This window comes from Desmodus rotundus, chromosome 6 (genome assembly GCF_022682495.2).
Source record: "Desmodus rotundus isolate HL8 chromosome 6, HLdesRot8A.1, whole genome shotgun sequence".
NCBI lineage: Eukaryota > Metazoa > Chordata > Mammalia > Chiroptera > Phyllostomidae > Desmodus > Desmodus rotundus.
In genome coordinates, this window is record NC_071392.1 from 153,140,379 (window position 1) to 153,165,747 (window position 25,369).

At 46.4% G+C, this 25,369-nt stretch overlaps 1 protein-coding gene across 1 annotated transcript in view; it reads left to right on the top strand.

Moving 5' to 3' along the window:
• DOCK2 (dedicator of cytokinesis 2) overlaps positions 1-25,369 on the top strand; it is a 355,926-nt gene that overhangs the window by 91,922 nt on the left and 238,635 nt on the right. Inside the window, exons 24-25 of the mRNA XM_024576730.3 lie at positions 5,137-5,207; positions 6,881-6,987. Coding sequence (XP_024432498.2) covers positions 5,137-5,207; positions 6,881-6,987 — 178 coding nt within the window. The remainder of the gene's footprint in view (positions 1-5,136; positions 5,208-6,880; positions 6,988-25,369) is intronic.

The following is a 25,369-nucleotide window of genomic DNA, read 5'->3' on the forward strand; positions in this document are numbered from 1 at the left end:
AAATGTTTTCCTGGTGGCTGTTCTTGTAACTCCCATATTGGTGGGGAGGAGAATCCTTAAGTTAAGGGATGTCAGAAAAGCTGTACCTTCTTTCAAAAGCTATTGTCATGCCCTGACTGGTGTGGCTCAGTGGGCTGGGCGTTGTCCCACAAGCCGAAAGGTTGTCAGTTCAGTTCCCGTTGAGGACACGTGCCTGGATTGTGGGCCAGGTCCCCAGTTGGGGGTGTGTGGGAGGCGACCAATCAATGTTTCTCTCTCATGTCGATGTTTCTGTTACTCTCTTTCTCCCTCCCTTCCCTTTTTTCTAAAAAGAAATAAAATCTTTTTTAAAAATCTACGGTCATAAAGAGAGGGAGGTTGTTTATCTACCTCCTCCCCTAAATCAGCATCTTCTCCCTTGCTGAAATTTCCCCACATACCGAGACAGAAGTCTTCCCTAAAGCGGGCTGGGCAGTAGCAGAATCATGTATGTGTCTTTGCTGTGTTCCTTATTAGCTATGTGGCTTCTGACGAACTGTTTAACCTCAGCACCGTAGTTTCCTTGTGGTAAAGTGAGATGACCGTGTCTACGCATAGAGGAGATGTAAGAGCAAAGCAAGATCATGCATGAAAAGTACTTGATACAGATAATGTTTCCAATAATAGGTGCTATTTTAAAACCCTAGGATTAATAATCCTATTATATATGTATGTATTTCCTATTATATATACACATATTTATTCATACAGAAGCATAAACGTATCTTCTGTGTTCTGCTTAAATATCATACATAGTAGAGGAATACATACAATGGATTGGAAGTAATACCACGACAATATTATTTTACGTGGGGGAGTAGTATACAAATAACGGTAACCGTAAAGCAACACAGTTCCCAAGCGGCCAGCAGATCTAGAATGCTGAGCTGTTTCCAGTTCCCAGCCCTTAGAAGCACCCCACAAGGGGGGGTCCCCAGGGGGTCTTAGCGATGAGCCGCTCTGCTTTCTGGGACCCGAGCCTCTCTCATCCTGCTCAGGTGTGTCCCGGCTGTGTGAAGGCGGGGGACTATGGGCAGGAGCCCGCAGCCAGGCTGCGTCATGACAGGGTGGCTGTAATGACAGATTTGGCAAACTTCCTGTGTCAGAGATGGGCTGTCCCCATGGGGAAAGGGCCACAGGCCTGCATTCCTCTGTGAGGCCACCTGCACAAGATGGAAGATTATACTCTCTGGCTGAGCTGGTAACGCCCCGAGTCTCCAGGTGAGAGCCATTCTGTCTGTTTTCCTTTACGGCCAGCCTGAGCTGGGAGCAGTCCTTGGCCCAGCCCTGTCCCACTCCTTGTCACCGATGGACGATGCGTGGGTCTGTGAGGCCGAGGTAGGCCAGGACCTGCTGTGCACTGTCCACAGCTTCGCTCCACAGCCTGGAAACGGCCCACGGCCCTTGAAAGCCAGCGACTTGCTGCAGACCTGACGTCCTGGCTTTGCCCAACTCACGGAGGGTTTGTCTCTCTTTGTTCTCTCACCTTGGCCTTGAATATGATGAGTCCATATCATAGTTTGTCCAGGAGCTAGGGAATGAGGGCAGGTGCTTGAGGGGTGGCATGAGGAGAGACCCAGCACACACACCTTTGGGGGCCCACTGCCCGCTGGGCGTTACAGCAGGTGCATGATGTAGTTGCTTCCACATCATTCCCCAGTACCCTGCATGGGGACGCTGAGGTCCAGGCTGAAGAACTGGGCCTAGCCCAGGCTGGTGCTGGCTGGAGCACAGGAGTCGGCCCCATCCTGTTGGGCCCAGAACTCTGTGTTCATTGGCCTGAGAATAAATAAAAGATAGAAGTGCTTGGACCAGTCTTTTTTCAGGGCATGTGCCTCCATCTCTGGCATCTCTGAGAGCTCGGTAAACTGGCAGCCTGTGGGACAAGTGCAGCCCACGGTGTCTGATCCAGCTGGCGCAGAGTTGACACAAGTGAACAAGAAGGACTCACTCTTCAGAGTGTGCGTTCCAAACACCGCAGCACTTCCCACTGGCCTATCCTCACCTCCGTTCACTTCTTTCTGTCGCTTGCCCAGCCCTGCAGGCGCCTGCTTCAGCTCTCTCTGTTTGGTTTTCCCAGGAAAAGATGGCCTGACCAGCCAGGTGCACTATACCTGCCTGGAGGGATGTCACAGAGCATCTTGGCATAATAAAATCTGGAGAAGCTCTGCAATAAAAAATAAACTTGCCACTTTATCTTTGCTTAAACCCCAAATTATTTGATTGCAAATGCCTTTCCCCCACAGAATACCTAACACCATCCTATGGGACAAAGGTGTCCCAGTAGAGCAAAGTTTTGGAAACATCAGCTTTTGAATCTCGTTATCTCTTGTCATCTTGATTTGAAAGAAAAGAAAATAAATCTCTTGATGCAAAAATCCAATAACTATGAAGAAGCCTGACAAATCTGACACCGTACAAATTGAAGTCCTCCTGTGCAATGGAAGATGCGATAAACAAGGCTAACAGACAGCGAGAGTCCGGTCGGACTGCAGGACAAGCAGGAGGACAGTGTCACAATACGTCTCACTGCAGAAGGGTTAATATTGATGATACATAAAGAATTTCACAAACCAATAAGACATCACCCAAAAGAAAAAATGGGGGAAGAATATGAACAAGCAATTTAGTAATAAAGATCAATAAATATAGAAAAGGTGCCTACCTAGAAGCCTAAGAGTTGCACCTTATACATCGGACTGATAAAATGAAGAAGACTTGTCTACCAGGATGAGTGAAGTCACAGGAAAAGGAGTAGAAGGAAATTGATCACTGTTTCTTTCTAAGGTAGTGTGACACTATCTCCTAAAATGTGTATGTACCAGCATATACATTTGCACACAGGTATATGCATTTTGAAACACTAATTCCTCTTTGAGCAATCAATCCATCCATTGTACAGGGAATCTTACACATATACAAGTGTATATGTTCAATATTTTCATACCACAAGGAGCCCACTGGTAGAGAAGGGCTGAAAAAGGTACAGTGTACCCCTAAGGCATCAGTGTGTGGCGGTTAGAAAGAGAGCGTGCTCTGTGGAATGACATGCAAAAACACCAGGGCTATGTGATCACCTGCGAAAAGCAAGTTGCAGAACTGTAAAAATTACCCACACGTGTGCACATGCATATACATGCACACACACACAGACACACGCACATGGAGCCAAAAGGAAACAGGACTCACGGACAACAGAGTGGCGATTGTGGTGGGGAGCAGGGTGCCAGGGGGATAAATGGGGATGGAAGAAATACAGTCAGGAAAAAGAAAGTGTCTGGAAGAGAACTCACTGCATTGTTGACAAGGGTCCTTTCTGGGGAGTAGGGATTGGGGCAGAGATGGAGTTGCGGGGCTCCAGGGACAATTTTCACCCTGTGGCTTTAGCTTGTGTGAACTTGTTTTTACATCAAACATTTACTGCCAGCTTTTGAAATCATAGAAGAAAAGATGAAGGTACAGAGACAGTTGCTGTTGGAGTGAGGCGGGCATGTGGCTTTGGGGGTAGAGGCTGGCCCTGCAGCCCCCTGCCTGAGCCTGAATCCTGGCTGTCCCGCTCACGGACTTCATGACCCTGGGCTGGGTGTGGAATCTGGATGTGCTAAGGTTCCTTGTCTATGAAAAAAGTATTTCCCTTGTAGGGATGAAATATGGTTTTAACTTAAAATAAGAAGCCAAAATGAGAGGCAGCAAGTATTTATTTAGGATAAAAACTGCAGTTCTTATAACATGGATTGAGGCAGAAGCCTAAATAGTGCCCCGATTACAGAGTGCAGGAAACAGGGTTTTATGAAGAAAAGGAAGGGGAATAATTCCACGCATAGAAGAAAGGGATTTCTATTGGAATTAGCAAACTGAGTTACTCAATAGCCATACCTGGCCGGTTACTGATTCTGTCTTCACTGAGTCCATCATCGTCTGTCCTTGGGGTCAGTCCCTGCACTTTTCCTGTTAGTTTTGCAAAGAATTATCGGTAAAATGATGTAGGTTTGGCTCAGCCTAACGGTTCTGCTGCCCAGTTCAAACATTCCTGTGGTTCAAGGCGTGAAAGGGTGCTAGGCAGTCCCTCCAGGATGGCTGTCCCAGCTCCGTTCTGGACCAGCTCTGTTGGTGTCCTTTTTCGCAAAGGTTTAACAAGGTAATCTAACAGGGGTGTTCAGCGTGGCTTCTGCTCCGCTGGACATTCTCAGAGACCAGTCACAATCTTAATGTTCACCCAGAAGCTCAACTGTGTGTAGCTAGGAGAAGATTTTCTGTAAGGAAGGAGTTTTCGCTATTTTTAGTTTGCTCTGATTATGAAAGAGTGAATTTGTTGACCACAGAATACTGAGAGTATACAGAAAACTAAAAATTAAAAATGCATACTTCCACTAGGTTCTTAAACCTTATTTCCCAGCCGTGTGACTTATATAACTCCTCCTAAGGAAGTCGCAGTCTCCTCTGCTGCTGAGCAAATGGCAGCGCCATGCAAAGGCGGGGGGGGGGGGGGGCTGTGCCTCCCACCTCTGAAAGCATCAGCTAAGGTGCACAGAGGAAAGAACAATCCATCATAGTGCCCACTTTCTCTAAGCCAGCTGGTGGACCTCAGTGTGCCCACAATTGTTCACAAGTTGTTCAGGGAGAGGAAATATACATAACTCAGTCCAAGCCACCCTGGTCACCAACGAAACAATGCCAGCACAACATCCTCCAATAATGCTAGAAGTTACCATTTGTGTTGAAGACCCGAAGTATGCCTGTCTCTCTGCTGGATGTCTCATTTTATCATAGGTATTATTTTCTCGATTTCACAGCCGAGAAAAGCGAGACGTCAGAGAGGTTGTGTTTTGTCCAAAGCCACGTGGCTGCTACATAGAACTGGGCTTTGACTGCAGATCCGCCTCAAGTCTGTGACCTTTCTGTAATATACTGTCTTCTTGAAAGTAGAGGCAGTGTGACTTGCTGTCATATGCAGAGTACTTGCCGATGATTTAATCCACATGCAGTCTCGAATCGCTGTGACAGTGCCCAGGATGGGGGATTGCTTTCTGTGATCTGTGTCACTTGGCAAAGTGTCCTCCCACCACGCGGGGATGTTGGGCATGCACATCGCTCATGGTCATTTCATTTCCCCCCTAGGTGGCGGCTTTGAAATACATCCCGTCTGTCCTCCATGATGTAGAAACGGTCTTCGATGCGAAGTTACTCAGGTGAGAGTTTATGATGAGCTTTCCTGGGCTCTGTTATCAAGCTAGTGGTTGAGAGGGAGAGGAGGGCTCCCATGGGGAATCCCAGACAGGCCCTCAGCTCAGGGACAGAGAGGACACGTGGCAGGAGCTTCCTACAGGGCCTCCAGTGTGGGCTTGTCACGTTCTCTTTTTGTTGTGGCAGCCTTTGGGGAAAACTGAGTCTAAAAGAAGTATCTTTCTTTGATGATACAAATGCTACAGTGTGCAGGCAGGTAGGTTGAAAAACTGATGTTTGGTGTAAATGTCTCCATTTCACCTGGGCTTGAAGGTTATTTGGGGTTTCAGTCTTTGCCCCAGAAGCCCCTGTGCTTTCCCCTTCTCCATCCGTTCTTTTCATGAGATGAACCCGTTCCTTTAATGTGACAGTGCTGTTGGAATGGGGCATCTGAGCCAGATAGGCCCTTTTCTTCTTCCTGTATTCACTTAGGTTCCAAGACAACAGAGGATTGTCAAACTCTTCATACTGAAAAGTTTAGATAGGATACAGCTCCCACGTGCCCTTCACTGAGCTTCCCATAGTGTTCACACTTCGCATAACTATGGTGTATTTACCAAAACTGAGGAATTCACCTTGGTGCATGTCTGTTCACTGCACGCCACACTTCATTTGGATCTCAGCAGTTTTTTGTTTTGTTTTTTACTGATGTCCTTTTTCTATTCATACAATGATTTCCGCCATCTTCTTCCCATCTTTCTGGTCTTAAACTAAATTATATTTTATTCTTGGAGACGTTACCTCTGCAAATCAAATTCCTTCCCCAGCCCCTGCACCATTAGTCTCTGACACAACTTCTTATTTATTTATTTTTCATTGCATGTAGCACCTCACATTGATGCACTCACTTCTGTGCTGTGTGTGGGCCTCGCTGGAATATACGTTCCATGCCACTGGGACCGAGTCGTGTTCCACCGCATCCCCAGCGCTCTGCACATTGCCGATCGCATATCACGTACATGCGTAATCAGTACCGGAAAGAATGAATGAACACAGGATACTGATTTTGGAAAGCCCACAGGGGCTACAATTTTATTTCGTTGGTACTTTTATTTTCTCTCTATTTGGGAAGAGCTATCTTCTTTTTCATGTCCCAGATGGGTTATGATTGACAACATTTTTTATATATTTTTTTCAGATAAAGGACTTTTTTGATTTTAAGACTTATAAAACATTACTGAGCATAAAAACTAGTAAACAAAGTGATATGGTACTGAAGTGAGAATGTGGTTTTCAACCCCAGTTTGTTTGACCCCTTTATTCATACCTTTGGGGAACTTAGTTAACCTTCTAAACTTTAGTTTTCCCACTTGTAAAATTCGAGTAAGTACTGGACCTGCCTCACAGAGTTGAGAGGTTTAAATGGCAGATGGGTGTAAACAGCAAAGCCCGAGCCAGGTACACAGTGAGTGCTCAGGGTCATCGGTGTTAGTTTCCGGTGTTCACATCCCTTTGAGTGCCATTACTGTTCGACACCAAGACCATCCACACACATTTACTGAAGGCTTACTTAGCACCTGATGGTCTGCTGGGAACTGGGGGCCAAGGAAGCTGGCAGTCTGGGGACCGGCTGTCGGTGCCATGAGGTGGGAGACCTCTGTCTCACCGGCTCTCTATCTCTTGTTTTTCCTGCTCGCAGCCAACTCCTGTATGAGTTCTACACCTGCATCCCCCCTGTGAAACTCCAGAAGCAGAAAATCCAGTCCATGAATGAGATAGTCCGGAGCAACCTCTTTAAAAAGCAAGGTGAGTGCCACGCATCCTGGCTGGGAGGCCGGGGCCATGAACCCCAGGTGCTCCTCATGTGCTCTGCGGGACAGAGCCCCTGCCCGGTCACCGACACGGTTCTTCTCTAGCAACATCCTTAGTACAAATAAAGTGGCTGACAACTTGGACACCAGAATCTAAACTGATTTAGGTTGCATGGGGGTCTCTCCTGAGAAAGTTTAATGAGGTGGTGAACTTCGAGTCAGGTACTCTGGTTTTTCTACTACATGGTTTTCCCCTATATGGCTTATGCTTGCTTCCTCAACTTGGGAGGAAGTAGCTGAAGTTCCTTTTGGTAGAAAGAACCTATAACAGAGAAGTTCTCAAAATTTCCAGAGTGTAAGAGTGAACTGGAGAACTTGTTAAAATGTGGACTTCTCTGATGCACCTCAGAGATTCTGACTGAGTAGGAATTAGTTTTTTAAGAATGAAAGTTATTTTTGAATGGGTAATACGCTGACACGGGTCAGAATGGCAGAGTGCGAAGGGGCACCACATGCGAGAGGTCCCTCCAGACCTGTACGTGGCCACTCGGGCCCCTTCCCTGGAGGCAGCCGGTGCAGTTCCTTGTGTTTGCTTCCAGGGGCGCAAACAGTGACCTGTGGAGTTGGCCCTTTAACAACACCTTGTTTGAACTTTGAGGGTCAATTGACCGCAGGTCACAAGGTGGGAGACCGTGGTCCCACGGGCTGTCTGTGCTCCGGCAGCTGGTCATTTGGAAAAAATCCATGTTTAAGTGGACCTGTGCCGTTCCAGAATCAACGGTGTGCTCCATAGCTACGCAGGTAGTAGCATATCACACAACTGCTCTGCACTCTGCTTCTCTCATCTCACAGTATTATTACCTGGAGAGCAGGGAACGACCGTGGGTTTGAGCAGGAGTTGTGGTCAAGCTTCTGCTCACCCAGACTGATGTGGTAACCGCTGGTCCTGACCAGTCCTCCACTGTCAAGGGCCTCCCTGGGTTTGAGGTCAGGGAATTGAATGGGTACACTCCTCCAGATATGAGCAGACGGGACTCAGAAGTCATTATCCACCGTCTACCTCGTCTCCAGCCTCTCTCAGCATTCCTGACATCACTCCTCTTTGTGAGGGTGCAAAGGGTGGCTCTTGAGGGTGAGCAGTGTTTTCTGTAGCCCAAGATCAACCACTTCCCATGTTAAATTCCTCTCTGTCCATACTGGCGGCAGTGATAAAACCAGAAGCAAACTGTGCGAGGAACAAAGGGCCTTAGAAAGCAGAGGATCAGTCATCACCCATCTGGAATTTATGCAGACAGTGAAGCTTGGATATTTATGTAAATTGCCTGGTAATCACAGAAATATTCAGGAACCACTTCACTGTAAATACTTTTTTCCCAGTGCATGGCTCACATCATGCATCGCAATTGCCGTCGGAATCCCTGGAGTTGGGGATAGGAGAAGGGCGCGGGGAGAAGAGCACTCTTGTGATTTTATATTCCTGCCTGTGCCTTCCTGTCTGTTTAGACAGATGCGTGACAACAGATGAATGCAGTGCAAATATGGTTTGTTTCGGCAAGGTGGCTGGTGCAAGGTGATCGGAAGCCAATCCTGGTTAAGTCATGTTGCATTTCGTAGAGTACTAGCTTTTTTAAAGGGAGAGCCCTGCATGGTTTTCAACTTCTCACTTCCACATCAGAATGAACTGCCCTTCTCCTCTGAAGGCTTTGAAACATTCCTGCCTCTTCCTGCCCTGGCAGGCCCTTCTTGGACATCAGGTGGTGCCACTGTAGAGATGAATTGAGTCCCGTCCTAGGGGCGTAATAAGGACGACTCTGGCCACATGCGATGCTGCACAGACATCAGAGAGTGGGGTTACTTGGCTCCCCTTCATTGTTCAGAGCTCTGCCATTGTCAGGGGCCCTGCTTAGCATCTCGGCCAGATGGAGGGCTAGCGCCGTCCTGGTTGGGGCACGTGGTGTCAGTTCCAGCCTGGTGGGGATCGGAGCAACTGCTTCACTGGAGCCACCGCTTCTGGGCGGAGCGGTGGCCCCCGAAGGTTAGCATAATCACAGGGCAAGCTGGACGGCTGCTGCTCCACAGTCCTGCTGTGTCTCTGAGTTCCAGGCTCAGTAAAAACCCTCTGATTTATAGTAACAGACAGAAGGCCAGCCCCATGTCGTACATAGTTACAAAAGAAATGCAAAACTCTTACCTTTAACACGTGCAGACAGCAGACGTAGGTGAACAGAGAGCCCTTTGGGGACCCATTTTAAAGAGGAGGGAGTGTATAATTAGTCTCTCCATCTTTGGCTTCTGTGTGAAAGCAGCATGCTCTATGCACAGCTTAAGGTGCATAAATACTCAGGTAGTATTTATTTGCTAAGTGAACCCTCCCCCCAAAATAACCCCTGAGGGAAACTTCAGCTCATCCCCCTTCTTAAGTGCTCAGGTTCCAAACGAATACAATCCGAATGCATGTGTGCTTCCTGGGTGTCTGCGGCTCCTGGGTGAGCACTCTCCTTATACCCTTCAATAAGGTGAGTTTGATTCCTGGGCCGAGTCTGAGCTGTAGGGAAGTCTCTCCTGTTCTCCCTGTGAAGTGTCCTCAGCCTGAGGGACGTGATCTGCTTTGAGCCTGTGCTGATTTAACTGCCAGTTGTGCAGACTGCCTGGAGAACTGGCGGAGACATCAGCCTGTAGGCACAGCCTTGGCATCAAGCAGAGGGCCAGAAGGCCTTCAGGCCCTTTCTGAGATGTTGGCCAACTATCCAACTGGCCCTTCTTCAGGAGGATCCTATGGAGAAGGGGAGGAGGTTTACCAGTTAAGGGCACTTCATCCTTGGATCTCAGTAGGGCTGGGCTGGATTCTTGATTTAGCCCCTTATCAGCTGTATGAGTATGGGCCACTTACTTAACCTCTCTGATCCTCAGTAAGCTCATTTGTAAAATGGGAAAAATAATACCAATGCCTGCCTTAGATGGTTGTCATGTGAGCTAATGAGGCAGACAGTGCATTTAAAGTGTTTATCACAGCTCACTGTCTCATTCCAAACGGTCACAGTTGTTCCTGGGGTTGTGATGTTATTTCTGCTGCTCCTTTCATTTCCCCACTTCTTTCCTGCAGTAAGAGAGTCCCTTCATGCTGGACAGTTGCATGGAACCCTAAGCCAAGCTTCCTCGTATCCCTGGGAGCCATGTGTTTTTCCTCAGGGTCTGAGAGACAGAAGACTTGTTGAATAAAAGGACCTGGTCTGTATGTGTTTCCCATTCTGGCTTTGAATGGTTTCCCCCATTTTTATTTCCCGTCCCTGGAGTATGGGCCAGAGGGCCCATGCTACGTTTGTCTGGAAAAAGAAGTGTAGGTCAGGGGGAGATGCCTACAGTTTCTCACCTTATTGTTTACCTTGCTGCAGCCTCAGTGTAGTTACAGACTTTGGTTTACCTTGGGGCTGTCACTCACTCCCCCTTTTTTCTCTTCCTGGAGGCAGTTAGCCTCAACTTTTACTTGGCCTGTGATCTTGCATAAATTTCTTAATCCCTGTCGATTTCGGGTTCCTTACCTGTAAAGTGAGAATCACCACAGCGTGGGTCTCACTGGAGTGTGGCTTGGACTCAGTGACATCATGGGGCTTGTTAGTCTGGGGTATAAGGGAGGCAGGAGTCCCCAGCAGCCAAGGTCCCTCAGGAGTAGCCAGCCCTGGGTCACGACTTCAGGGCCAGTGAGAGGAGAACTGGGAAGCCTGTGCAGACTGATCTGCTGTCTCCTCCAATCCGAGCTCAGACGTGCCTGGCAGTGAGGAAAGGGGAAAGGAGGAATAGATAGGCCCTGAGAAGTCTCTGAGGGGAGTCTGCGAGGAAACCACACCTTCTGGTCCTTTGGAACAGATTTGTCCCTATGAGAACCTAATCTCTAAGTAATGTGTCTTTTTAGTCTGATGCTAATCAGACGCGCCATCTGGTTCAGTGTAAACTGCTTTAGGATCCACATTGCTCGCTTTTCTCAACTTTCAAAACAAACAGAGAGGGAGAAAGAGAGAGGCAGAGAGACAGGGAGAGAGAGACAGGGAGAGACAGGGAGAGACAGACAGAGACCTGACGGAGATTTGGAAACTCTTCCAATGTTTATTTTCAGCCTCTGGGTTTCCCTTTGGAGATTTTATGGAGCTGTTCTATAAGCATAAAGCATATCATTTTCCTTTTATCCAGATGCAGTTTCCTTCTTCCTCCCCTTCTCATCTGTTGCCCACAGTATCTGGAGCTGCCAGGACCTCAGTTCCACAGCAGTGGGCTGGGCAGCTGTGGGGGAGGGTCCAGCACCACGGGGGTTTCTCTTCTCTAATCATCACAGCTCTTGGGCATGGGGCTGGGAATAGAGAAAAGTCCGCTGACTCCACCAGTTATCACTTTGTGTGGGGAGCTTATGTAACATCTCTGACCCTCCAGGGTTCTGCCTCAGAAAAATGTGAGTAGGATTGTTGCCGTTAGAATATGGACTTTTGGTTTAGACTATGCTTGTTTACAATCCTGGCTTCATCACTTACTAGCTGTGTTCCTTTAAACAAATAACCTCTTTGAGCCTCGGTTTCTTTAGCTACAATAATGGGATAATGTATGTAAAAGAACTAGCCAAGTGCCTGATTAATTAAAGGCATCTCGTGCATCAGAATAATAACCACAAGAATAATAAACACATCAAGATCTTAAAGGAGAGACATATTTATTAAATGTCAACTATATAGGTGCTATATGGACAAATACATGTGTTAAATTCTAACAACAGCTCAGTTACATAGGTATTACTATTTCCATCTGATAGGTGGGGAAACTAATGCCTAGAGGGTCAAGTAACTTTCATCCCAGTGAGACCAAAGGTTATGCAATGTATTCAGGTACTAGTGTATTGGGCTGTGTAATGTCTGGTGTACAAACCCATCCCTAATTCTCAATGGTTTAACAGTGTGGAAGTTTATTTCTCTCTTGTGTAAAGTCTGATGAAAGTCATATACTGTTTGTCTATCTGGAAGCTATGCCAGCTGGTACCCATAACCTCCCTGAAGCAGGGAAGAGGGGGAGGGAGGAAGCACAACTGCTCTTAACCACCTCAGGCTGAGAGTGACACCCACCAACTCCGTCCACACTCCATTGGCCAGAACCCATCACATCTTTCCAACCTACCTGCAAGGGAGCCTGGGAAGCGAAGGGACACACATGGAATATTTGATGAGCAGCACCCTCTCTGTCACTCACAGGTAGTAACTGTTAGAGCTAGCTGCAGAATACAAGTCATTTGAATAACAAAACCCATCTTCTCTCCAGTGCACCATGCTCACCACGCTTTGTTCTCATAATGAAGAAAAAGAAGATAGTGTCTATTTCCCTGTTGGAAACGCTTCCTTCTACGTATTAGTGCCTCAGCACTCCTTCTGAAGGATTTTCTCCTTCCATTCCTCAATCCGCACGCTTGTTCTGAGTGCTGGGCAACTAAGTGCAGGGCCCTTTGCCTGGGCAGGGCATGGGACTCTTGATGCCAGTGGCTGCTGATACGTCACTGCAGCCTTTCAGAGCACAGCTTCCCTGCAGCGAGTAGCCCTGTGAGCAGGCTGCTTGGGACTTGGGTTGTCCACATCAGGCTGGTGCTAGACTGGTCCGAAGGAAAAGGCAGTAAGGGAACAAATTCCCTTCCTCCCAGAACATGCTGCAGCCTTGTGGTTGGCCTCTCATCTCTCTCAGCACCATACACACCCTTCCTCAATTCTTTCCTTTGCAAGTAATGCCTGAAATCCCTTCCACGGCCTCCCCAGTCCATTTCCTCACCCCTTAGACACACTAACTAATAATTCCTACCTTCAAGACTCAGGATATTTTAAATGTTTTTCATACTCCTCTTTTGCTGATATCATGCATTACGAACATCTTCTCCCAATTTACACATGTCTTTTCATTTACTTAAGATGTATTTTTTTTTCTGACAGAAGTTCTTATTTTTAATACAAATTTATCAATCATTTTCCTAGTCAAATCTTTTGTGTCTTGTTTAAGAAATCTTTCTCAATCCCAAAGCCTAAAAAGTTTTCATTTCCATTTTTACTAAGAATTTTATATTTTAATTTGTAATGCACAAGTGGCAAATCAATGTATACAGCTTATGTTTATGTAAAACATACATGGTGTGAGGTAGGAACCTGATTTTGTCTTTGCTGCCATTTGGCCATACGATGTTCCCAGTCTCAAGCATGGGGCAGTTCCCTCTTTCTTCCACTCCAGTGTCGTTTTGCATTTCCAGGACATCGCTCTTCCCTGGAGGCTAGAGGGCAGGGACTCAGTCCCTGGCCCACAGTGGGCATGCAGTTCCTCTGTGCTCTTGCCAGTTGAGAGCTGAGGAGACTGAAAGGTCCGGAAAAAGGGATAATATCTCTGTCCCAAGGTACCCGCCCTCAATTACTCTCCTGTATTATGTTGGCATGCTGGGAATAATGTACCAAGGCATAGTACTTCTCCAGGCTGGGACCTTCTCAATTATGACAGAAATCAGATAGGTGCTCGTGAATGATGATTTCTCTTATAGCACAAGATTGCTGGGCCCATAGGGCCAGCTTCTTGTAGTTCCCCTGTGTCTCCGATGAAAAGATGGCTGAGCAGAGAGGAAGGAGACCTGGCGAACAGCCGTCTCAGCCATGAAAACAGCAGCTGATGCTTCCTGAGTACTAATTCTGCCCCGGGCCCTGTGCAAATCACTCACGCACATGATCTCATTCACTGCTCAGCTGCGTGATCTTGGACGAGCCACTTAACCTCCACAGAATAACGGCAAAATCATGGGATTTTTCTGGAGCTCTACCACAATGCTAATCTATGATTTCAGAAGTCATTCTCCGAGTCACAAAAATATTGCTGAAATTTTCTAGTGCCACTTAGTGCCCCACACCTCGTCCTCCTCCTAGATACTTCCCTCAACACTTCTCAATATTCACCTGGGCTGGGGACAAGGAATGAGGCCTTTTTTATAGAACATTAAACAGATGAACAGACATTGCGTGATGACCTCACAGTCGCAGAGCCAGGCTCGGAATCCTGGAAGAGGTTACAGCTCGAGCCCGTGTATTTCCTCAGCAAAGAGCTGTTGAGTTTTGAGGACCAGCCTTTCTCCTTGTCAGAGCATTTAGAGGCATCAAAGATCTTCAAACAGGGATTTGGTCCTCCCAACTACAGTGCTGCAAAGCCACATCCCGTTCCAAAACGTCCCCTCTGCACTCCCAAGATCTGAGAAGGGGCTGTCCTTCACATCTATTCCCTTTTCAATGTGACTGATCACAGAATTCAATCTCAAAAAGAAGCCTTCAGATCCAGAATTGGAGAAGACAGTGATTTAATAAGCTGCAGAACAAATCCAAGAGAGATTTATGAAAGTGTCCCCTTTTTTTCCTGAAGTAAAAGAAAAAAAAAAGGCATGCAATCAAAGAAAAGAATCCCTTTTGAGCCTCCAAAAATACTGAGACCAGCAGCTTTTCATGACTTTATAAAGTACAATGTAATTGGGCAGGGGGACAAGGGTCCCAGATCCTTCTTTAACGGCAGTCCAAATCAACTCTTCCGCAATTGTTTAAAAGTAATTTACCTCATTAAAGCTGGAGAACAGCAACATCGGGCTGTTCTTACCCCTTTCAACCTGGGTTTCACGGGGTCCTTTTCCAGTTCGAGAATGGTTCTTTGTGTAAGTGGAAGCACACGTAATGAGGGGGTTTATGTAAATCTTTAAAAGGTCACATGTTTACTCCAAATTCTGTTTTGTTTTCATCGTGAAATTACAGTCGTGGATGGTTTGAATTCTAGTGAGGCAGGTTTGGGGACGTTCTGAGACTTCTGTGTCGATCTGTTTACGTTTTACCTTGCTGATATTTTACCCCCAACGTCTTCCTAGCACTGAAGGAAGTTTCCTTAAGACCGCAACAGATTGAAAACCAGCCACAGAGCCATTTCAATTTAAATAATATTTATTGAAAAATAAATACCTAAAAGTATAGCAGCACTGTGCTGTGGGGAACAGAAAGGAACGTAATAGTACCTAATTTTATGGCCATCATTTCTTGAACCTTTATTTTGTGCTTGTGCTATGCTCAGCTTTTCACATATTATCTCATTTCGTTATCATGACATCCCTGTAAAGTGGGATATTACTCTCCCCATCTGACAGGTGAGGAACCCGGAGGTTAGAGAGGTTGAGAAACCTGCCACCAGGCACAGGCCAAATAGCATGTCAGGGCCCAGAATCCAGCTGGGGCCTCTCTGATTCCGGAGTGCACTCTCTAATCGCTGTGCAATGTGGCACTTGGAACAGAAGGTTCCTGCCCCCCTCAGGGAGCCTGCAGGTGGGGGAGAAAAGATTTGCCCCACGGGTCCTCACACTTGCTCCCACATAGGCCATGAAGGTAACAGGAAGGAAGGTGCAGGGCCATCTGATTCAGTGATGACCTTTTCAAGTATATATTTCTAATGGCACCTTCAGATAACTTTTCCCAGGAAATTTTCCGCTTGCCCATGAAACACGTGAGAACTTTGTTCACTTCCCAAAGAAGTGTGACTCCTCTCATTTTTCCCTAAAATGCAGGGCCATTTGGTCAGTCATTCATTTCCCCACCTTTGACAGAGAAGAGTATTTCTCAAATGAGAGTAGCTGTGAGTTCTGGGCACTCAGCATGGGGATGGGAAGGAGGGCAGAGTCTGTGCCATGGGAATATGGGACATCAGTGGGTCAGAGCCCAGGGCTTGCTGCAGTAGCCTCTGGTGTAAATTTATCACTTACAAATTTATTTACAGGGGTATTTATAAATACCCCTTTAACAACGACTACTACCAGAATTCAGAGAGAACAGTGCTCTGGAATGTTGAGGACAGGTTGTTGGAGGAGGGGGGTGTCAGTGAGTTGGATAATGGCCTTCTTTGGAGAACTCTCAGGAGACCTCGGCGTGTCAGAGGTGGAGTGTGTCTCGCTGCAGACCCCTGCTGTTCAAATCTCCAGAGAACTTGGGGTTCACCTTTGCCTGACACGCCCCTGGCTAATGGGGCCTCAGCCCACACCATAAACTCTACCATGCATACTCCTGGGAACACTGGTCCAGGGGTGGGAAAAATGACATTTACTGTTTACAGAAATTAGAGTTATCAAAACATTGTCAGTTTTTATAGAACATTAGGAGATACCATTGAAAAGCACCCAGAGTCTTAGGATTTAGAGGTAACCACTGTTTATTCTTCCTCTGTTGTGTATTATAATATTTTATACAGTTGTCATAATGTTTCACCAGGCTTGTAATCTGCATTGTTCACCGAGAATTACTGGGAACATTTTCCCATGCTATTTTTTAAAGACTTCGTTGGTGTCTGTCTTATAGATGGGCTGTAGCTGATTTCCCTCTTTTCCCCCTTAGGGACATTTGGGTCCATGTAGTTGGACGTTAGGAGAGCTTACTGGAACCCACAGTCTCAGTAGACAAACCAGTGTCTTCTCTGCTCATGGTCTCTTTGCTGTTGGGCATGAATCTCACCCAGCTTCCCCAGTGCCCGCCCAGGGTTTGGACTCTGCCTTCTTCCTCCCCTTTCTCTCTCTCTCTCTCTCTCTCTCTCTCTCTCTCTCTCTCTCTCTCACTCTCTCAGTCACACACACACACACACACAGTATTTTGCTTCCTCCTTATACAATAGATGCCGCATAAAGCAGACCATGGGTCCTCTCATACGGAGCTGGACAGGCGTGATCTAATAGGGGAGTGACGTGTTTTCACAAGTGGACCGTCATCCTTGATGGCAGAGGGGGTGTCTGTGTGTGGGCATTTTCTGCAGTACTACCCAAGTGGCACCAGGCATCGGAGCAAAGAGGGGAGCCAATTAACCAAAGGCAAATGAGGCCCTAAGTGTGGTTTGAGCTAAAGAGGCTAAAGTTATCTGAGGAGCGACGTCCCGTTTCTGAAGTAGGCACAGCACAGGCCAGTTGTCCAGAACAAGGGCTTGGATCAGGTCCGGATTTGGTGGCCTTAGCCAGGACGCTTCACCCAGGAGCATCCAGTTCCTCACCTGTCGAGGGAACAACATAGGCTGCACACCTCGCTGGTTGACTGTGAGCAGGAAATGGGAGAAGGCCTACGTGAGGCGTAGTGCGGCCTGGTACTTGGGAGGGGCCCATCAGTGGAGCATCGCATCATCAACAGCTTTTACCAGTATCCATCGCCCTCTGGTAGTGGAACAGAACGTGTAACTGGAACTCAGGAGGTGGAGACTCTCAGCCCCGCAGTTTTCTATTTATTCCAGCTGGGAAGCATATGAATCTCTAAGTCTCATTTTCTTCTTTTGTCTCTCAAATGAGGTGCTTGGATTAGGGGCTACGGAGGCTTTGCGGACCTCCACGTGCTGAAAGCAATAGATCACCCTCTTCACAGAGCCTCGCGTCTGCCCCAGCTTGTAGGTGCTATTATCAGCTCCCTTTTGCAGCTGAAGCTGAGACTTAGGCAGAAAGCTGGGGTTCAACCCCCGGCTTCTGACGTCTGCACTACCCTTACTGTCTCTGTGTTCCGTCACTCGCTGTCATGATGGGCGACATACACGTGGATTGGCTGCTCCCATGGCTTTTGAGCGACTGTGAAGGTGATGAAGTCCAGGCCTGTGCTCACAGTGCATCCTTCTCTCTTTTACTTAATCCCCCCAAAACTGCCATTACTGGGTAACCTACCCCACCCCAACCCCTCATCATCCTCACACAGCCCCTTCTTTAAATCTGTTGCCTTCCCCTCCTCTGTCCTGGGGAAACTCCACCTTGCCTCTCACCTTCTTCTTAAGCCTGCTGCCAGTATTAGGTATCACCCGGTTGTCAGCAGGGCTCTCTCCCCTCTGCCTGTCCCCTCTGGTTTCAGGATGCGGAGTAGCGATGGCAATGACTCTAGGCTCCCATAGAGAGAGTGTGGGCTGTAGGAATTCATCCCGTGTCATTTTCGCTCCCAGAGAGAGCGACAACCAATTTTCTTTCTGGGTCATCTAAGAAGCAGGCGCACCTCGCCAGGGTGAGCATTATTTTTCCTCCGACGCAGCACAGTCTAATCTCATTTGGGGGAAGCATGTTTCTCTATTACTGTGGCTTTGGCCTCGGTGGCCTTGGATTAGCCAACCCTGCCATTATTGTGCTAAGAAGCATTTGGCTCTTTCCCACCAGCCTGAGCCCATTTTCTCCAGAGAGCTGCCACTCTGCTCTGGCTGCAGCTGGTTCTGTTACCCAAGGGGCACCCAGACAGCTCTGCTTAGATTTTAAAAATTTAAGCACACTCTCTCTCTTCCCCGATAATAAATGTGTGTCTGTGTTTAATGTGTATTAGGTTATTCTAGCACACCTTCCCCTAGTGAAATCTCTGTAGGCTCCCAAAACAGATGGGAACATTGTCAGCTCCTCCTCTCAGGATGAGTGAAAAGTTGGCACCAACACAGTGCCTCTGGGCCTCTTGTGCTGCCAGCTTCTGGCCACGTCCTGCGTTCCTCCGGCTACACTTGGTTCATTAGAAGCCAGACAAATGCAATAAGAATCCACGTAGTCTGGGTCTGGGGAGGTTTCCTCCTTCTGAAGCTGCTCTCAGATTTCCCTTGTGTTTGCCCAACACCACCTGCTCAACTTCAAGTAAAGAGTATTTTCTCTGTATTCCAGATAATTGGCACTGAGTAGGTACTCAGTAAGTGTATAAAGGGTGAAGAAATCATTGCCTTAATTGAAGGAAGATAATAGTCTATTGGAGAAAACACCACACTAAGAATTAGAAGAGTTAAACTCTAGTCCAGGAAAGCTGCCAACAAGCTGTGTGACCTTGGACAAAGCACTTAACCTCTCTGGTTCTTCAGGTTTGTCATCAGGAGAGCTGGAGTTCTAGGATCCTGTCCCTCTCTCATAGTCATTGAGGCTGTACTGCCAGAACAGCGTAGAAGAGGTAGCAACTTCAAGTACAATTGAAACTGCTTGAAAAGCATTCTGTTATCCAGGAGTTTGGAGAGCATCAAGGTTAGCCTGACCTGGGAGACACTGAAGGACTCTTTGTGTTCAGATGTGTCCTGGGCAGTGTGTTGTCCACATAAGCCAGAGCTGAATCCACGGTGTGTCACTGAGAGGCTTGTCGGGACGGGGGTCTGTGTTTTTTGGCATGGTACCTGGGACTCCAGCAGTCTTTTGAGCCCCTGGAAAGGGGGCAATAATCAGGACAATAGAACTGCCTTTGCAGGTAGATTTTTCTGCTCGTGCAAATATTTCTGTGGGTCTCAAGAAATTGCTATCCTTCAGGCTTGCCCCTGCCAATACCCCAGATTTTCCGGGACCCATTTGTAGCGAGATGCTTGGTTTAGTTTGGTTTGGTTTATAAGGATTCTGGGCTTCCCTATGGTAGCAGCTGTAGGTTTTAAAATCAATCACAGCCCAGGTAGCAAGAGGTTCACCACAGCACTCTGCTGTCTGTTCAAGGCCTGTGCCAAGAAATCAAGCAGGTCCCAGTTGCCTCCAGGAAAATCGGTGGCATTTCAGGGGCCTAGAGTGAGTTGCAAATCTTGATAGATGCCGGGCCCTGCTATCAGCATGCAGCAGAGTCGCTTCTACTGTGGTTTAAAGGAAAAGGATAAAATAATTCTCTGAGCATAAGATATGCAGTTCACGCTTCCAAGTTCACCTTGCGATCTCCGGCCACAAGCATCAAGAGGCAGCCGCTGGGGTTGGTGGGGTGGAGTGCAGAGATGGCTTTCCTGCTCCTTGCTTCGTGGAGCAGCTCTGGCTCCCCTGTGGCCAGCCTTCCGGCAGTGTTTTGCTCCCAGGCTTAGTTCTCACCACCTACACCTCTTCCCTCTCTTGCCAACCTTAGTGAGAACACCGGGAAGCCCTCCACAGTTTCTCTTTCCTGGTTGGTCCCCAGAATGCACTGCTGGGTGGCTGCGGCTGTCCTGCGCTTCTTTGTGCCTGAGGGTCAGATGTCAAGACCACAGAGACAGGTGGAGTCTGCCCTGGAGCAAATCCAGTTCCTTTGACAACCACTCAGGGCTCCAGGTGTCAGCTCTATTGCAGCCTGGCTGTGGCCATGTTTGCCTAGGAGCATGCATCCGTGCTGGTGGCTCGGTGCTATCGGGATGCCCACAGTCCCCAAACTTCAGCTGCTGTATGTCTTCACTTTCACCTCAAGACCTGTATCTTTAACTGCCTCTCTGCCGTCTCAAGTTCCATGCAGGATAGATGGGGCCGCCTTTGTAATGAAGAGAGGCAATGTTTAGAACAGGGGCTCCCATTCCATGAATGCCCATTTATCCCCTGCTCGAAACAAAGCATTAAGCATGCATTCAGAAAATAAAAAGTTGGCAAAACTGTGGTGAAGTCCTCAAGGAGCTTGCCTTCGTTTGCAAAATGAGGCACTCTTTATTAAAATGCAGGATAAATGTTCTACAGAAATATAGGCAAAGTGCCTTAGGACTTGAGAGGGCTAGATAATTTTTAGATTTTTCTTATTTTTATAATATCTAATATACTATTTAAAAAACACAAGAAATACAAGAGAGCTCCAGAAGTGTGAATATTCATCTTTTCTCATTTTATTACGCTAGATTTTGGTAACCTTTGGGTTTTTTTCCCCCCTCCATGATCTTGACTTTGACCTCAAATGTATGAAGAGAGTTTCTTGTATGATCTCTTTGACAAACACGCATTCAGTTCTGGAGACACCCCATAATAACACTGTGGGGTTTATTCATTTTGTTTCACAATCTCTGAGTTGTAGCCATCAGTGCCTTTGGAAAAGTCATGTCACTTCACTGCTCCTCGGGTTCTTTATCTGCAAAAAGGGGATAATAATAGGGTTGGTGAGGATATTAAATGAAATAATGCTTAGCATGGTCCCTGGATGGTAAAAGAGCATGTTTCATAGGTGGTAGCTTAAAATTAATATAATTATTATTTTCATAAATTATATATTGATAGTTATTATTTTCATTTTCATCAGTTCAGAGTTGGAGCCAATGTAGAGCATTAAAAATGGAGTTGCCTAAATTGAATCTTTCAGAATATTAACATAGAGGGGAAAAACTGTAAGAGTATATACATATATATTACCATAATTATGATAATAGTTACTGTCTATAATTTTTTATAGAAACCCTATAGTTTGTTGTCATTCTTTTACAGGTGGGGCTTCACTACACCAGATCTTGCAAATGAGCGAGCTCACAGTTACTCAGCTAGTTTTTAACTACTGATCTGGGTGTTTTCTTTTTACCCCTCCATCTATTTGTCTCATAGCAAGGGGAGAGGAGACTGATAGTTTGAATCAGCACCCTCTATTACTCACCTGGCATAAACTTCCACTTGACCCCGGCAAATGATCAGGTGGATTGTAAGACCAATTTAAAGGCAGTGCTTTGCCCACTGGCTTTCACAGCAGAGGGATGCACGGGCATACATCCTGGACAGTTAGCTTCTGTGTGTGCCTGGATTGCAGTCGATTTTATTGATTTTTTTTTTTTCCAACAGAACAGCTTCAAAAGGTTCTTTTGCCCCAAAGTAGCTGATCTTTTCAAATCTTTGCTATTTCCTCCTGGTAAGACTTTCAGATAACAGGGTAAATGCAATTAATAACCACATGCTTTAGATGATGAGATCTTCTGGAACATGTTTAAAGCTTTCACAAAACACAAACACAGAAAGCTGAGTGAATCCCAGGAGAGACCGCCTAGTCCAACCTCATTTTACAGTCAAGAAAACCGGTCCAGAGGGTAGACACGACTTGCCCGAAGACACACGAGTTGGTTGCAGAACTGAGAAGCCCGGAATCCCAGTTTTGATTTCTTTCTCTTGTGTTTCTCAAAGTGTGACTATGCACCACCACATGCAAAATTATTTCCCTTGGCATGAAGGACAACTTAGGTATGCGTAGACACAGTACTGTATCATAGAAGCGGAAGTCCATTTATTTTCCTCCAACTCCCTTTCTTTTTTCCATGTCCAAGATTGTTTACCTCGTCTATTCTGTCTTTAATCTTTCCCTACTAATGTCCTTTGATAACAGAGAGGGAGCAGATCTCAGGCTTAAGCTCCTCGTAGAATTTAATGAAACAGTTTCGTTTTCACAGTACAGATTGTTACACTTACCATAGCATTGACTGTTTTACTGATGTTCCATCTGCGGCAAGAATACAGGTTTTTCATTTGAAGTAGCATGTTTTTCTTTTAAAATTTTTCGTTTAAAAGAAATATAAGCAGAGTAGAATGAATCTGCTTCATGAAAAAACATTAAGTAAATAATACTGTAGGCTGTAAATGATGAGGAATACACGGTGGATTTCACGTTGGCAAAAATAACGGTTAACTAAAGCTGAGAAAACATTTGATTCTGCCCTTTTGAAATGCTTAAGCCCTTTGAGGATAGATGTGGCTGCATCCTGGTTTCGTTCTTATTCTTGTCATGCCTCTGTTATGTAGCAGCCAGGAAAACAATTATTAGATCTAAGAGGAAAATATAAAAACTATCTGCATCCCAGAGACGAACTCAGAAATATCGACAAATATCTCATTATTGGTAACTTTTCTGTCAGCTAAACAGATGGATTGGTTGCCAATTTAGTTTTGTATACAAGTACTTTTGTGTATATTTTCAAAGATAAACTGTAGGCCATAGCCTTTATTGAGAACAGAACCTGGTTTTATGTTTCAGGGACTAATGCTTTATTTTAGACCTCCTCCTTGTCTTGTGTTCCCCTTCTAAGTAGTACCTTAATTTCTGATTATCTTGCTATTCGTTGAGAGGGTGTGAATGGAAGAAAAAGGTGGCAAAATGCAATTTATCGACCATTTTCCCACTAGTACCGCATTTTAAAGATTAGGATGTATGAAATGAAAGGAATGAGAATATGGTTACAGTTATTCAGCAAATGGGGGTCTAGATAGGTAACTTTCTTTTTCCTATAATTTGCATATATCAGGTGAACACATGGAGAGAAGGGTGGACTCACTTATACTATTTGGGTGATTTTCCCATTATCTTTAACACTAATCATCTAATACTGTTTCCTGAAGAAAAGTTCCTTCTTACCTGTAACTTAGTCACCCAGGGGCCCTGCAGCTCACCTGCCATCAGCATCACCCACATCCCGTCCATGTCTCCTTGTGCTGTAGGCCATCGTGTGCTTTTTTTTTCTAGAATGTTCCTTCAGTGGAAAATGTGTTCACATTCAGAGGAATCTGGAAAACACTCACACAAAAGGAAGGCGGAGTCAACTCCTGGTTACTTATGGGCAGTCAGAGCCAAATGTGTGAAGAATGCGCTTCTGAATCAGCAGAGGTTTTACAGAGTGCCAGGTGGAACTGCACGCTGATAGGTGGAGCGCCGAGACGCCAAGAAATAATGCCACTTCTGTGACGGCTAATAAAAAGCCTGCATCGCTAAATTCAGGGCTGGGGAGGTTAATGACGATACATCCTTTTTTAGTATCAAAGATTAACAAGATAACTTGCATATTAAAGTTAATTCAGACACACTGCTAATGGAGGAGGCATGCAAAATTAATTTCTACAGCACCTCTTAAATTATGATCACTCACTCTGCTCTGGATGATGCTCTTTGTCTCAGTAAGGGCTGCATGTGTACTTGGAGTGGGTGCGCTTCAGTGCGTAGTAGGGTGTCTTTGGCCCCTGGGGAACTTGCAGAGCTTGGGGTGTGTTCCCTTCAGGCCTGAATCACCATCGGTCCTCTGCTGGGTGTGTCCCTGCTGGGAGGTGTGCACTTTGTCACCAGCCAGGTAGTTGCCTGGTAGGAGTTTTGGTTTTAATGGTCGATGAGACAATGGAACTGAGCCGAGATGAGAAGAGGGTGAGAGGTAGGAGAAAGGCTGGGAGAAGGAGGGAAGAGCTGCGCTCTCTTCATGCAGGAGCTTCTCCAAGTAGACTTGGGGACCACATCTTTAGTCCACTGCTGCCTTGAGTCCTGCGGAGGCCCTAGGCTCCGAGGACATGGGAACCCATCCCAGTCTTTAGGAGCATCCAGTGTCTAAACACCTGAGTCTAAGACCCAGTGCTCATCTGCTTGATTTCCTCAAGCCTCCCTGTGTTCACTTGTTCAACAGGGAAAGTCATAATACCTACCTGATAGCAGTATATATTTTTAATTTGGGCGGAAGTTACATGTACTGAAGTGTGCACACATTAGTGCACAGCTCAGTGAATTTTTTACACTGGTGTACACCCATGCAACCACGACACATGTTGTGATAGAGCCGATTTCCATTGCCCAGAAAGTTACATATGGATATTTTACAAAAATAATAATAATAACTTACACTTTCATATACTTATCATGGGCCAGGTATGCTGCTCTGAGAGTTTTACATATATTGTCTTACTTCATTCTCACCAGCTTGTGAAGGGAGGTTCTCTTACTGTCTCCACTGCACAGACAGAGAAACAAAGATATAAGGAGACTGAGTGACTGGCCCAAGAGTCTCCTGCTCTCAACATCCACACTGTCCTCGTCACTGACTCTGTAACACTTGCCGTGTGGCCTGCTTACTCCGCTCACGAGTGAGAGTGCAGCCTCCTTCATGCTGCCATTTCTTTCCATTCCTCCCTCCTTGTCTGGGGCTGGTAGGCTGTGGGGGATGCTCTAGCAGGAGACTCCTGGAGGTACAAGGCCAGGCTTTAGCTGCCATGCATCCCAGCTTCAACGGTCAGGTGCGATGTAGGTGCTCACAGTCCTTGACTGTTGTTCCCAGAAAACCCTGCCCCCAGCTCCCGTTCCAGCAGCTCTACTTGGTAAAGTGACCCTGTGGACAAACTTATCGGTTAGATCACCTGGGCGGTTCTGGCTGCTTAACTGTCTTTGAGCGCTATCCAAATTTTGTCCTTATGAATGATCTAAAAATTTCAAGTGACAGTCCCTCATGTTTCCAGGCCCCTTTTAGCTCCCTTGTCCCAGATCCCCACTGTTCCTGTCTCCCCGTCAGGCCCCATTCAGACCCCAGAACCCCCCGGTTTTCCTTCTCCACCTTCACTTTCTCCTTTTCCTCTTCATCTTTCTTGTCTTCTTCTGTTTCTCCTTCCTTTCACTTCATCATGCTCTTCGTGATCATCACCAAATAAACTTTAATAAGCCACTCTCTCTCTGCTAAATGCACTGTAATTGCCCATTAGAAATTCTTTGTGGGAGGCATCCATGTTTAATGTGTCTTTCAGAGAGCTGAATTCATGCTTAACCTTTTGTACTAGATCATTTTCAGACACATTTAGCTAGCTGTCCCTTTGACATCTGCGTCTGAATGTCAAACTCAACATTTCCAAAATTGTATTCATTGCATTCATGAAAATCTTCTCCTCTTCCATTATTTTTCTGCCAGTCACTTGGAGCTAGCCTTCA